Source organism: Juglans microcarpa x Juglans regia, chromosome 5S, assembly GCF_004785595.1.
Source record: "Juglans microcarpa x Juglans regia isolate MS1-56 chromosome 5S, Jm3101_v1.0, whole genome shotgun sequence".
NCBI lineage: Eukaryota > Viridiplantae > Streptophyta > Magnoliopsida > Fagales > Juglandaceae > Juglans > Juglans microcarpa x Juglans regia.
In genome coordinates, this window is record NC_054603.1 from 8,316,573 (window position 1) to 8,330,332 (window position 13,760).

The 13,760-nt window shown below is 33.1% G+C and overlaps 2 protein-coding genes and 1 non-coding gene across 4 annotated transcripts; 1 reads left to right on the plus strand and 2 right to left on the minus strand.

Annotated features, from left to right (window-relative positions):
- The first annotated feature begins 3,962 nt into the window (after positions 1-3,962).
- LOC121268477 (nuclear transcription factor Y subunit B-6) lies at positions 3,963-6,461 on the plus strand. Of its 2 annotated transcripts, none has more exons than XM_041172782.1 (2): positions 3,963-4,125; positions 5,560-6,461. In XM_041172782.1, the coding sequence occupies exons 1-2, from the start codon at positions 4,071-4,073 to the stop codon at positions 6,183-6,185; spliced, it is 681 nt and encodes a 226-aa protein (XP_041028716.1). In that variant the 5' UTR covers positions 3,963-4,070; the 3' UTR covers positions 6,186-6,461. The 2 variants fall into 2 exon arrangements, with proteins under 2 accessions (XP_041028716.1, XP_041028717.1); XM_041172783.1 differs by having other exon boundaries at positions 3,973-4,122; positions 5,566-6,461.
- Positions 6,462-6,703: 242 nt separating this feature from the next.
- TRNAT-CGU lies at positions 6,704-6,775 on the minus strand. The gene has a single exon. It is a non-coding gene; the product is annotated as a tRNA-Thr (tRNA).
- Positions 6,776-8,278: 1,503 nt separating this feature from the next.
- On the minus strand, positions 8,279-10,171 carry LOC121268491 (tRNA (guanine(9)-N1)-methyltransferase). Its single transcript, XM_041172801.1, has 3 exons — positions 9,596-10,171; positions 9,071-9,430; positions 8,279-8,567 (listed from the first exon to the last, which is right to left on the minus strand). The coding sequence occupies exons 1-3, from the start codon at positions 10,007-10,009 to the stop codon at positions 8,367-8,369; spliced, it is 975 nt and encodes a 324-aa protein (XP_041028735.1). The 5' UTR covers positions 10,010-10,171; the 3' UTR covers positions 8,279-8,366.
- Between the last annotated feature and the right edge of the window lie 3,589 nt (positions 10,172-13,760).

Genomic DNA, 13,760 nt, shown 5'->3' on the forward strand with positions numbered 1-13,760 from the left:
AGTTATAACTTATAGTATTATACCTACACTAAATCACTGATTCACTATAACTTCTACTAATATAGTTATGTTAAATCATTATAACTAAAACTAATGTAGTTATACTAATCATTATAACTATATATAGTATTAATATCACTATTAGTATAATATATAGTATTAATAATAACTAATACTAATATAACTATTAGTATAACTAATGTCACTACTAGTATAACTAATACTAATATTAATATACTAATACTATTAGTGTATTACTAATATTTATATATATTAATATATATATATCAAATATAAGAGATTAGAGATTTAATATATATAATATTAAATCACTAACATACTAATAGTATGATACTATAGTATTAGTAATTATACTATAAGATATAGTAATAGACTAATAGTATAATATATTAATACTATATTATATATAAAATAGTAATACTATATTTTGAATCTTCATTTCATATACGGTGCCTTTTTTTTTTAATATTCATATATAATAATATATATCATATATATAATATAATTAAAAATAGATTCATAGTAATTATAATAGTATACTATAGTAACTATACGGTGCTTTTTTTTTAATCTTCATTTCGTATACGGTGCCTTTGTTTATTGTAGTGATTAGTTGGATGTGGATATGGAATCATGGACGATGGGAGTACATGTAAAAATATGACTTTCTTTTTATTTTTTGAATGTATGTTAGTATGTTACTTGTTTTATTTAGTTGTATTTTTTATTATAATCAAAAGTTTAATAAGTTTGGATTGTAATTTTGAGAAAATTGAAATTTGAAAGACCACAATTTTTTTTTAAAGTGGGTCAAATATGAAGTTCAAAAAAATTTTAAAAAAAAGTCAAAAAATCTGACTCCGATCCGACAAGTCGGAGTCGGATCGGAGCCGGATTCTCTACATGTCGGAGTCGGAGTCGGAGTCGAAGGTTGGGCCCTCCGACTCCGAAACTGTTGGTGCTCAGCCCTATATACGTATCCTATGATACTGTATCAAAAGATGTTAAGGAGGTGATGATAAAAATGATAAAATATAGAGTTTCTCTATCATTTTGTTATGGTTTAAAATGTGCCCCTTCTTTATATTTATTTTTTGCATGTAAGATTTGGTCTAGTTAAGTGCATATCGCATATAAAGAATAAGGACTCATTTGGACATTTATGGTATCTCAAAATATCTATGAATAATAATGAAATAATTTGAATTAAAATATTTTATTAGATTTTGGAAAATGAGAGAAAATTTTGAATAAAAATATTATAATATTAAAATATTGTTTGAATATTATTTTGTAATATTATTTTTATTTTGAAAATTTATTTTTTATATTTTGTTTGGAAGTTTGGAAAAGTTATATCGAGCTTTGTGTTTGGATAATGATGAGGTAATGATGAGATAAAAAAGTTGAATATTTATAATTAAAAGTGTTTTATGTTTGAATGATGTTTGGAAAGTAAATATCTGATAATATATGCGAATACTTTGTTACACAAATAAAGCCTAAATGTTTTTATAAAAAGATAAAAGAATAAATGTAATTGTGCATAAGGAACATGTATGTTTTGTGATTTAAGTGATTTGAAACTATGACTTGAGTGTCGAGGTATAAAAAGGTGGGTGCAATATTTCCTATTACATGGATTGCAAAATTAAAGATATCAAAATGAAAAACATATTCAAGAGAAATTACCATTAATGCTTTACCATCTTATGCCAAAAATTAATAGAAACCGGTTTGTTATTATTCCTCTCAAACTTCGAAAATTTCAGATGGTCAAGTCATTGAATCAAACCACCATGTGCAGGTAGTGTTCTACCCATAAAAGACGAGATCTTAAAGAAGAGGGAATTGCGTGTTCCATATATATGAGTACTCTAACGATCATGACTCGTCATGATGAACATAATATATATATATATATATATATATATACATACGCGCGTGTGTATATATATACACTTTACCAGAAAGTGAGCATTTTTTATATATTATTTACGACGATAATGACTATTTGTAACGAAAACAAACTTATTTTAACAGAAAATAATCATTTTCGCAAGAAATAATTAATCATAAATAAGTAATTTTCTTGTAGTTTTCTTCTCTTGAACTATATTTTGCAATGGTTGATAATTCTACTACTACTTTTCCTCTTTTTAGTGATTTAAACATGGTAATTAATATCCACACATGACATCGATCAGATTAATTAAGCTTTGAAAAATATATATATATATATAGAATTACATAAATATATTTATATATAAAAAAAATCTCGATGACAAAAATACAATAAACTTCATTAAAAGGAAACAATTAGAAGGGGTACTAATTAGGAGAGAATATTCTAGTAATATGTTAATTTGAATTAAAAACCCTATGTTTATGTGTGTAAATTAACATGACATGATCAGTAGGTATAGTACTAAGGCATATATATATATAAATAGCTTTGCATGGTGTCGACTGGGAGAGGACACCTCGGTTGGCTAAGTGTATATATGTGCATATAATGCAATTTGTTCATTTCCCAATTTCCATATATAGTAGTGATGATCAAGTCTCTAAGGTAACGAATTAAATAGAAAAATGTCTGTACATAATTATCAGTATCTACCCTTAATTTGATATATATATATATATAAATATATCTATATATAAGAAAAATTTCATCTCTCTTAACTAGTATTGAAACCATTTATATATATTCTTGGGAGACCAATATTCCATGGCTGAGAGCGTTTTATGGTATTCGAATGGTGGGACTTTGAATTTTTCTTCCAGTAATAAATTATATTCCACGCGGACTGCTGAAGACTTTGGCCACTACTATATTCTACGATTGGGCTCAAGTTTTCAAAAGCTTGGAATAGTATTATTTTGTCAATCGATGGATTTAATTTTTTTATATTATGATAAGTTTAATATTTTATGATGAAATGTATGAAGTAGGTTGATCAGATGGGTTTAACTTTTTTATAAAAAGTTGAAAAAATAGTGAGTCCCATCAATATTGATTTGAGATGAGTTGAGTTTAATTCAACAACCAAACACAACTTTAGAGGTTTCAATTAAGTTGCGTTTGAATGTTGAGGTGATTTCAGATGATTTGAATTGATATATAAATAGTAGTGTTTAATTTGTTGAGATCGATCACTTTAACAACCAAACATAGCCGTCGTTTTGGAGATAGATAGGCAGCCTTATAGCATTTAATATTATCCCAATAATAAAATCAACATTTAATTGAATCCATTTAGCAAACCTGGTACGTAAAAGGCACATATATATTTCGGATAACAAATATAAATGGAGATTCATACCCATCTGGGATGTGAGAAATTCCAATCATTCTATGATTATATTTTCATTAAAGCTTGGGTGGAGATCCTAGTTGATCAATTCTCTCCAAGATTGTTATATTTAATCAACTATGTTTAACTAAATATTAATATGCTATTATAAATTGTAACAATCCCTGTCTAAGAGTGTAAAAAGATGAGACAGAGATCTTATAAAAGTAATTAATATATGGATTGATATGATTTAATATATTAAACTATATTAATTTATAAGTTTACTCTAATAAAATAATTAGTAGACCAATCATTTCTTGCGTAACAAAGTTGGAGCTAAGAAAGTTTTTCGAGGCTAGAAGACACAAGCTGCCTACAATGGTCGCATCCCAGTTGTTGATTGAGCCCATGGTTTCCTTGGAAGGTGGATGCAGCCTCAAAGCTAGCTGGCTAGGCCCACTCTTACCGTAAGCTCAGGGCAGCAAGCTAGATAGCTACGTGGGGTCCAACTTGAGGGGGTCCGAGTGCTGTCCAACTTGTATTTGACCGGTAAAGCTAATGCCAATGGGTTCCTCGTTCACGTCGCAAACTGCCATCTGGTGTCCGCTTTTTGGCACTATATATCTTCATATTACTGCTTAATTCATCTCTCAACTCTCCCTCTCTCTCTCTCTCTCTCTCTCTCAACATTGATCTGTTTTTCAGAGACAGAGAAGAAAGAGATCAGTTTTCACTTGAAAATTTTCAGAAATGGAACGTGGAGCAGGCTTCAATGGCTACCACAAAATCCCCTCCAATAGCCCTGGTAATGTGTACTATAGCTAGCTACCAACGTCTCGAAATATATACCTATATATATATATATATATATATATATATATATATACACGCATGCAATATTTCATTAATTATATGTTAAATGTGGCTTTTTATTTTTTAATATCCTTGTTAATTCCCCTTTGGTTTTTCTCCAAGAAATCTTGCTTTTGATTCTTGAAAGGAAGCAAAACAAGCTTTTGATATGTCAAAGATATCATCCCCTGTGATGTTGTTTTTTGCATGCAAATCTATCGCCTTTTTATATACAAATGTAGCTTCAATCTCAGAAGATGTATATGCACCAAAGCCTCTTAATGCAAGGACTTTCAGGCCCGATTGAGCCATCAGCTAGCTAGGATAGTGAAGGATCTGAGCAGACCAGTTCCTGGATCTTTTAGCATATTTTCTCCTTTAGATTATTTTAACTGCATTGAGTTTCTCTATATGTTCAGTTTATGCAACTCTCTCTCTCTCTCTCTCTCTCTCTCTCTCTCTCTGTGTCTCTGTGGTACATGATCTTCTGGTTTTATATTCAAATATGAATGTCCTGAAGATATGCATGCTCATTGATCAATCTGCTTAAACTAGATAGATATGTTTATGATCTGTTTGAATACTGTTAGGCTGTTATGTTAGCTTTTTATTAGAATAATGCAGAGATCAGATTATAATCTCCTGCTCTTTTCTTTCTTTTATGTTGTTCACCTCGATCGATCTAGTACCATTCGGGTGCTGTTTGGTTGGCAGGAAAACGGCAGAGAAAATATTTGAAACACATGCAGGAGTGGGGTTGTACAAGTGGCATGCTTCATACATGCAATCTATGACCCCACAGAAGACAAGTGCCTGCCATGCATACATGATATGCAACCCCATCAGTGGGACCCTCATCACTTTATAACCACATTGAAATGTTGTCCAAATTAGAGAGAAACAAAAGTAAATTAAAAAAAGGAAAGTCAAGTAGAAATTTTAAACATACAAGTTTTGTAGAAGTCTTTTAAAAAAAATAGATTTTATGAAGAAAAAAATGAATTTTTTATACTTTTTATAGATATGATAAAAGATCTTTTTGGGTTGAATTGATCTTGTTGAGTTCATTATTAGCTAGCCAAGTAAAGTGCAACGACTCCGTTTTGTTCTATAAATTATTCACTTTTCACGAATGGCGCAAGTTACTTTGTACCTAATATTACTCTTAAAAGGAATGTTATTGTATTTAGTTCTCATTCCCATTATTTAATATAAAACATTTACTCTTTTTAAAAAAATTGACAAACTTTTACTATTTTCTAAAGAGATAATAAAAAAATATACATACATTCGTGTTAAAACTGTATTTAATATTATTCATTTTTAATATTATAGAGTGTATGATCAATATCACATTTCAAAACATGATATCAAACGTTAATTGTAGTTGTTACGGGGAGGAAGCTAACAAATATCAAAATACGGCCGGCGCCGGAGACCAACCACATCAGCAATCATGCAACCATTGATGACAGTGAATGCACTGTGAGGGAGCAAGACAGGTTCATGCCGATTGCCAACGTGATAAGGATCATGCGCAAGATCCTCCCGCCTCATGCCAAGATCTCCGACGATGCAAAGGAGACCATCCAAGAGTGCGTCTCCGAGTACATCAGCTTCATCACCGGCGAGGCCAACGAGCGTTGCCAACGCGAGCAGCGCAAGACCATCACTGCCGAGGACGTGCTCTGGGCCATGAGCAAGCTGGGGTTCGACGACTACATCGAGCCCCTCACTGTGTACCTCCACCGCTACAGGGAGATGGAGGGCGACCGTGGCTCCATGAGAGGCGAACCGCTGGGGAAGAGGGGCGTCGAGTTTGGCACGCTCGGGGTTGCTGCAACATTTGCACCGGTGTTTCACATGGCCGGTGGACATCATCAACATGGGTTTTTTGGAGGTGCAGATCATCACATGGGGGGTGGATATCTGAGGGATTCGACCATTAATGCGGGCCCTTCCCAGCAGCAGGCAGCAGGGGTGAACGGTGAAGCACATCCCCAGTATAAATGAGAGTAGTACTACTGCGTGCGGTTAACAACTTAGTGCTGATCTCAAATTTTCAGATGTAACACTAACGTAGTTAGTGGGAAGGATGAAGAAAATGGGGGGGAGAGAGAGAGAGAGAGAGAAGAGACTTTTAAGTTGTCTGAATTATCTCATGCATGGAATGGAATAACATGGTGTTTTTTGCGTGTGTTGTGGTACTGGTGCTGGTGCTGGTGCTGGTGTAATGCATAATCAGGGCCCTGCCATGATTAATGCTTTAATTTGCAGTTTTGATGATGATCTCAGTCTATATTTCTGCCTTCTAGTACTGCTCAGTTTTGCATTTCCAGTATTATAATATAGGCAAATTCAGAATAAAAAGTATGATTACTCTGAATTAGATAGGCAAATTGATGATCATACATCCACCTACATCCAGAAATCAGCAAAAGACTTGAAAGTCGAGGTAAAACAAGCCGAAATGTGCACTAGCGACGTACAAATTGAGTAGAATGAAATCACCGGGTGATGCAAAATAGTAAAGCTCCCAGCGAGGATCGAACTCGCGACCTTTCGCTTACGAAGCGAACGCACTACCACTATGCTATGGAAGCCGAGCTGCTGTTGTATGCCAAAGTGCTCTTCTTATTTTTTAATATCTCATAAGCTGACACTTTTGGAATCCCATGTTTCGGAATCTTGACAGGCAGAAGGGGAATGCTGTATCTTGTTTAATGAACCTAGGCCATTCCAAGTCGATCAAACATCTCAACTCCAATCTCAAATTAAGAAAAATAATACAAATACAACAATTTTCACAATTTTTAAATAAGGAGCGAAAATGCTTTTATGAAAATAATATGGTTTCATAAAAATATTCTCAAACGCAACCTGCCCACTCCTTTTTAGAACTTAAGATTCCGTTTGGATACAAAAACAGTTTTATCTCATCTATCTCATCATTACAATTTTTTTAAATTTTTACGTTAAATATAATAAATAATTCAACTTTTTCAAATCACAAAACAATAATAATATTAAAAAATAATATTTTATTCAACTTTCAACTTTCATCTAAAACTATTTCATCACATCTCACTATTCAAACGGGAACTAAAATTTTCCTAGGAGCACTATATAGCACACCAACTACGATAGGTTGCTAATTTTCAATGAAATTCTTCAAAAAATCTCCATGAGGACTCGCCATTTGATCATTTTAGAGAAGTACGTTATGAGTCTAGTGTCTCACAGAACTTGGAACGAGTTTAATCACGTAGCATGCATATGAATTCTTAGACATCCTTCAAGGGGAGAGATCTTACCAAAGGATTCATATCATTCGGTATCAGGATCAATAATCACATTGAGTATGGAATTAGAATAGCACATCGAGTATGGGATCGATTGATTTGCTACTTTGTAATTGGGTCTGAAACGGAGTAACCTAGAGCTTAATTGGACTTTCTTGAATCCATATATAGGCATAATTCTACAAACTAAAAGAAAATGGAGTACCATCGGGTAGTGTCTATAGAGTGCGTGAGCGGCGCATGTTTGTCTGTTGTTATCCAAGTGTCTCACAATGTAAGTTAAGTACAAGCTTAATCACACACATAAGCTCTTGGAAACCCTCCCCTGGCAAGGCAATTTCTAAGGATTAGTTATACTAATACCCATGGTTTGGTATCAAAGATTCTAAGAGTAAATTGAAAAGTACAAAAGGAAAAAACCATTCGTAGATGAGTAGTATTAAATATAGTCTCAAAAGTATATAAATTTAGCGCACTCTTTTTGAAAAAAAAAAAGAGATACACTAGTAGAAAGTAAATTTTTTTATATGGATCTCAGATTTATCAACTTTTTTCAAAAGAATTCCACGTGAATTGTACACTCTAAAACTGTACAAAGCATTTCCTTTTGCAGATATGGGTAGCTCATCCCACGACGATCACCGCGCCACACAGACAATGGATGCAAGAGCGCTGGTGTACCCATAATGCCACAAGAAGGAAAGGTGGTGTGAGAGGGGGGCTAGCATCGGGCCCGGTATAAGCAAGGCCCTGGTAGCGCTCGTGATTAAATTATGCAGAGAAGACTTGCCATGCACCAGAAAATTTTGAACCTCGGCTTGAATTTTCGCTTTTACAAATCCAATTCTTCCTGGGGAAATATATAGAACAAATTCAAATTTCAAATTAAGAACTAGGAAGGGACTTCAATACACTTCTTTTTTGAATCCAATTGATCTTTCTCTTCCTTTTCTTCCCCTTCTACTTTCTGATATCCTTCTGAATCAGCTTCAGGTCTTTTCCTTTGAGGAATCACTTGAAAAAAAGAAACTTTCCAATCCTTTGTTTCCATAAACTTGAGGAGTATCTCTATCACTTGGTTCACAGTTAGGACCTGCAATCAAATAGAGGAAAACGATCAGCCTCATGATAGAGGTGGCAGGAGATAAGACCCCACACGGATTGTAGCCAAGAATTATTGCATTTCAATATTTGAATTAAGTACTATCACAAACAGCTTTGATAAAAATAAGAATACAACATGATAAGAGGTAACAAAATGAGGCATTATAATTTGAATTACTCCTGCCAATATGCAGTTTCACATGTACTTGGAAATTTTCCAAAATATATTTCCAAATCCCATAATAGCTAAGGACCACAGATTTTTTCAAAGAATGAATACACAAACTCTTCATGGAAACCAGAACCATTTGAAGGAAGAAATGCTTGCTGTGAATATGCAAAGTTACAGATTGAGAACCTGCCCACTTATGGTTTGGTAGCTTGGGGGCTAGAAAATCATTTAACACTTGCATCCTAACCTCCCAGGCGTGAAAATGATGCAAGGGGTAGTCCTATCCATGGCATATTCAAGCAAGAGAGACAGAACTATACCTGGGAACTTGACATCTTCAAGTAACTCCCAATCGGGAGCTTCGCTGTCTGGATTCCTTGCTCTTTTGCTTTCTTCATGGTTATCCCTTTCCACCGATTACGGTCCACTAACCCACCAACAATATATATCTTCTTGGGATCAAGTTCCTCGAGAACAGTTTCTGCATCGGCCGTGAGATACACCAAGTGTTCCTTTTGATCTTCTAATGCTTCCATATATGATCGATCTTCCTTCTCAATTATCCACTTATCAAACCCCGGGAGTCTTTGCAATTGGCTTCCCATTTCTCCCTCGCAACCCGTTAACCAGAGATGGCAAGGGCTAGAGCATCTTCCATTCACCGCATAACAATACATAATCTGCAGATTCAATCAATGGCAGAGGGCATAAAATTATCAAAACAACTCGCCTAAATATTGAACTGTTCCCCCAACAAATATGAATCATCCACTATTCAAAGAAAAAAAAATACAGGTAACAGAAAGAAGGGAAAAAGAGAGCAACTTGGGAATTAGGAAAGAGACCTGTTGAACGAGACTGTGAATCTCAGTGGGGGTCATGAGGTGAGCGAAGTCGAGGTCTATGACGATCTTCTGGCCCAAATCTCTGGCTCCAGTGAGCCTCTCGATCTTCCTCCCTCTCTCCTCCGACCTCTTCTCCATCCTCTCCTTCCTCAGGCTCCTGCGGGACTCGATGAGCTTCGATCGCTCCTCTTCGGTTACGCTGGCCAAAGTCTCCTCCCACTCCTTTCGCCTCCGCTCCAAATCTTGCCTCTTTTGCTGCTTCGTTAGGGCCTTCTTCTCCGCTTTCTTCGCCTCGAACCTCTGTTGCTTCAGTAGCTTCTTCTGGGCGCTCTTCGAGAGAGGTTGTTGAGGGGGGGTGGGGGCGGGATCCGGCGGGGTTTCGAGGGCGCTTTGGTCATTTTCCGTGGCCTCCATTGTTAGATACGACCACAAAATACTGCGACTCTGTGCGTGTGGTTCTTTGAGCAGACGAGGGACTGTGTTTGGGTTTTAGGTTTTTTTGTTTGCTTGAGAATTGGAAGCTGCAGACAGTGTAGCGTTATGTCGCCTTATTAAGTGCTTCTGCCACTCGCCAAACATAGCAGGAAGCGAGGGGCATGACGAAGGTTTTATTAACGCGTAAATAAAGTTATAAAAACGAACATATTTCGCCTCGAAATAGCATTTTGGTGACGCTAATGTAGTTTTCGTTATCATATTATTAAGGCTTGTTTGGAAAAAAGTTTAATCTCAAAACTCTATCTCATCTCACCTCTAGGGTTGTAACTGGTCCAGTCCGGTTCGGTTTTGAACAAAATTTAAGAACAAATCAGTATGTACTGATTTTGTATTTTCAAAAATCGATTACGCACTAATTACCCTCCTGGTGCTTCCGATTTTATCGGTTCGGTCTAGTTTTCAGTTTTAATAAAATGTAAATTTGTCATAAAAAATCTGTTTATAAAAAAAATGATTTAATTTTTTTTTTATTAAAAATATGTTACTATTTACAAAAATCTGTTTTATAAAAAAAAAAAAAAAAATCTGTTATGTAAAAAAAAATCTGCTATAAAAAAACTGCTATAAAACAAAAACTGAAAAAGAGATATGCTATAAAAAAATTTTAAAAAAAAATATGCCATAAAATGTTATTAATGTATATATCTTATGTTTAAAGCATATGATCAAATAAATTTTTACGTTTAAGATTAAAGTTTTATGTTATAAATTATAATAACATTATTTTATATATAATTATAATTTATATAATTATATATTATATATATATATTTTATATAATATTAAAAAATTAACAAAATATATAATATAATAAACCGGTCCGGTCCAGTCCGGTTTCCTGGTTAATTTTACTCTCATCATCTTATTCTCAAACATCACTCAAATATAAATATTTTCAAACTAATCATTACAACTTTTTCTAACTAATAATTATAAATTTTCCAAACTTTAAAAAAAAATCAACTTTTTCAAATCTCCAAACAAAAATAATATTAAAAACCTATATTCTAACAATAGTTTAACTTTATAATATATTTTTTCCAACTTTTTCTCTCTCATTTCTCAAAACTCCATAAAACACAATTGGTTTGGTTATACAAAACCAAACTATCTAATATCAACTCATCTCATATAATCATTACAACTTTATCAAACTTTCACACAAAATATAATAAACAATTCAATTTTTTCAAATCATAAAATAAAAATAATTTTAAAAAATTATATTATAACAATATTTTATTCAACATCTGAACTACGTAATTCAAACTATCTCATTACTATTCACAAACTATCTTATTACTATTCACAAAATTTTCTTCCTATCTCACTCCTCAAGCTTGTCCTAAGCTAAATCCGACATATATCATTAATAGAGGAAATGCGATAAATTGAACATATTGGAATTCAGCCTTGGGCATATTTTCTTCTCAGTCTCTCTTCCTCCATCTCATTGTGTTTGAATGATCACATCAATCTATTTCAAACCAATCATTATTGAGACCTATTATTTTTTCAATTTCTCATAAAAAGTTCAATTTCAGCTTATTTTATACATTCAAGCACATATCTTAACATATTTATGTTCAAACACATTTCAAGAGAACTCACAAAATATTACTATTCACATATCAACTCAAATCATCTGAACATCTAAACTCAACCTTACTCTTCTCATCTTGGGTTTACAAAATGAGATAGAGTAATAATACATGTACAACTTTTTTTACCATCATTTATACAATTATGTTTTAAAATAAAGATATTTGTATAAAATGACATTATAAGATATAGTTCTATAAAAAGTGATAAAAAGAATTATATATCTATCATTTTCTAATAAGATATGGGTCTCTCCTTGATTGTTGAGGCTGGGAGTCTTTGAATTGGTTGAGCATATCATCTTGGAATAGCTATGGCTAAAGGGAAAGGTTTTGGATCTTGAGGCGGTTAGGATGACCTTGCTTAAGGCATGTCTGGTGGAGGTGACGAGATGTAGGTGGTGGCTATGCAAATCCATCCTCCTGTTGGATGGATTAGAACTTGGGATGGATGGAAATAGTGCCACCTTGCCCAGGCGAGGGAGGGGTAGAGATTTATAGGTTGTTTGAATGCAAAAAATCTCTCAACTTATCTCATTTCATTTAATCATTATAACTTTTTCAAATCTTAAAATAAAAATAATGATATTCTAATAATATTTTATTTAACTTTTATCTTTTTTCATCTCAATTTATTATCCAAACATCTCCTTATTATTATTATTTTTAGTAGTAGTAGTAGTAGTAATAGTACAAGGTCATCCCACACGTCAATCGTTATCTACTATATTCTGGTTGTAAAATCACTATTTGTCTCAAAAACTTAAATTGATGAGAAGTGATAGATTTTTATTATTTAATTTATTGAAATATTTATGTGGGGTCACTTTTACGTACTCTTTGCTTACACTGCTGATTTGATTGGCAACATCATTTTTTTTAATATAGAATAAATGTTAAGTTCTGCCACACTAATAAAGTATATAAGGATTACGCAAAAGTGACTATATATAGTAAAATTGTTAATTGATATATTAACACTCACCCATAGCCAGACTCTCCCTCAATGAGTAAGCCCAACATAAAAATATTTAACTAAATAGGGTAGAGTGTAAAATTAGGGTTTAAACTCAAGACCTCAACGATACCATGTGAAATCATCACTCGTCCAAAAAATTTAAACTAATGGATAGATTTTTATTATTTAATTTATATTTTAACCTCACACATCCCTAACTTTCATGTGTGTGTGTGTGTGTATATATATATATATATATATTTTTTTTTTTTTCTCTCAAAGTTTTAAATTTTAAACTCACAATTCTATAAACATCCAAAATTAAAGAATAAATATATAAAAATATTGACATTCAAACATATGCACATGAGAGAGTTCCATCCGGAAAATTAAAGTCGAAAAATTAAGTAAAGGGTATAAACATCAGCCCCTAAGTTGGTTTCCAGGACAATTAATCCTTCATATATTCACCAAAAGATGATTTGAAGCTGATTAAGAGAAAAGATTTCTTGAGGAGCCACGAACGTACTGAAGTTATTTATTTGAGATAGATTTTATTACAATAACTAAGAAAATCAAACCTAGTAATGACTCACTTGAAAGCATAAGAAAAAATGGGAAATGGGTTTGTGCAATTGCCAGTAAAAGCAATAAGACAACCGTTAAAACTAAGAGCATTGCCATAATCATGTGTTAATTTTACATTCCATACATTCCAGTGTCTGTCACAATGCTTGTTCACTTCCTTCGCAATGTCAGAATAATAGAAGTCATTGCTAATACGGGTGTAATTACAAAATTTGTTGAACATGTTAGAAATAACTTCATCGTCACCCATCCAATTATTAATTATTCCATTTTGACAAAGTATTTGGACATCCTTTGGCGTGTTAATGAGATAATCCATGAGGGTCGCAAAGTCAATGACATAGCTGAGGTCAATATCTTGACTATGTTCCTCATAGGCAATTAAGTTTCGGAAGATTGACTCTGTGTGATCTCATATATTTAACGGTAGAACTTCCATTACTCCATCGTTAAATTTTATGTGAAACAAGTTAGTTATCTCTGTCTTCTTGAATTTGACTCCAACCTCTTGAAACTTTAT

Excerpts from the sequence above, each read along its gene's own strand:
- LOC121268491 (XM_041172801.1), bottom strand. The coding sequence starts at position 10,009 with ATGGAGGCCACGGAAAATGACCAAAGCGCCCTCGAAACCCCGCCGGAT. Across the intron at positions 9,431-9,595 it reads TTCACAGTCTCGTTCAACAG|ATTATGTATTGTTATGCGGT; the intron begins GTCTCTTTCCTA and ends TTGAATCTGCAG. Across the intron at positions 8,568-9,070 it reads TGAAGATGTCAAGTTCCCAG|GTCCTAACTGTGAACCAAGT; the intron begins GTATAGTTCTGT and ends ATTTGATTGCAG.
- LOC121268477 (XM_041172782.1), top strand. The coding sequence starts at position 4,071 with ATGGAACGTGGAGCAGGCTTCAATGGCTACCACAAAATCCCCTCCAAT. Across the intron at positions 4,126-5,559 it reads AATCCCCTCCAATAGCCCTG|TTGTTACGGGGAGGAAGCTA; the intron begins GTAATGTGTACT and ends CGTTAATTGTAG.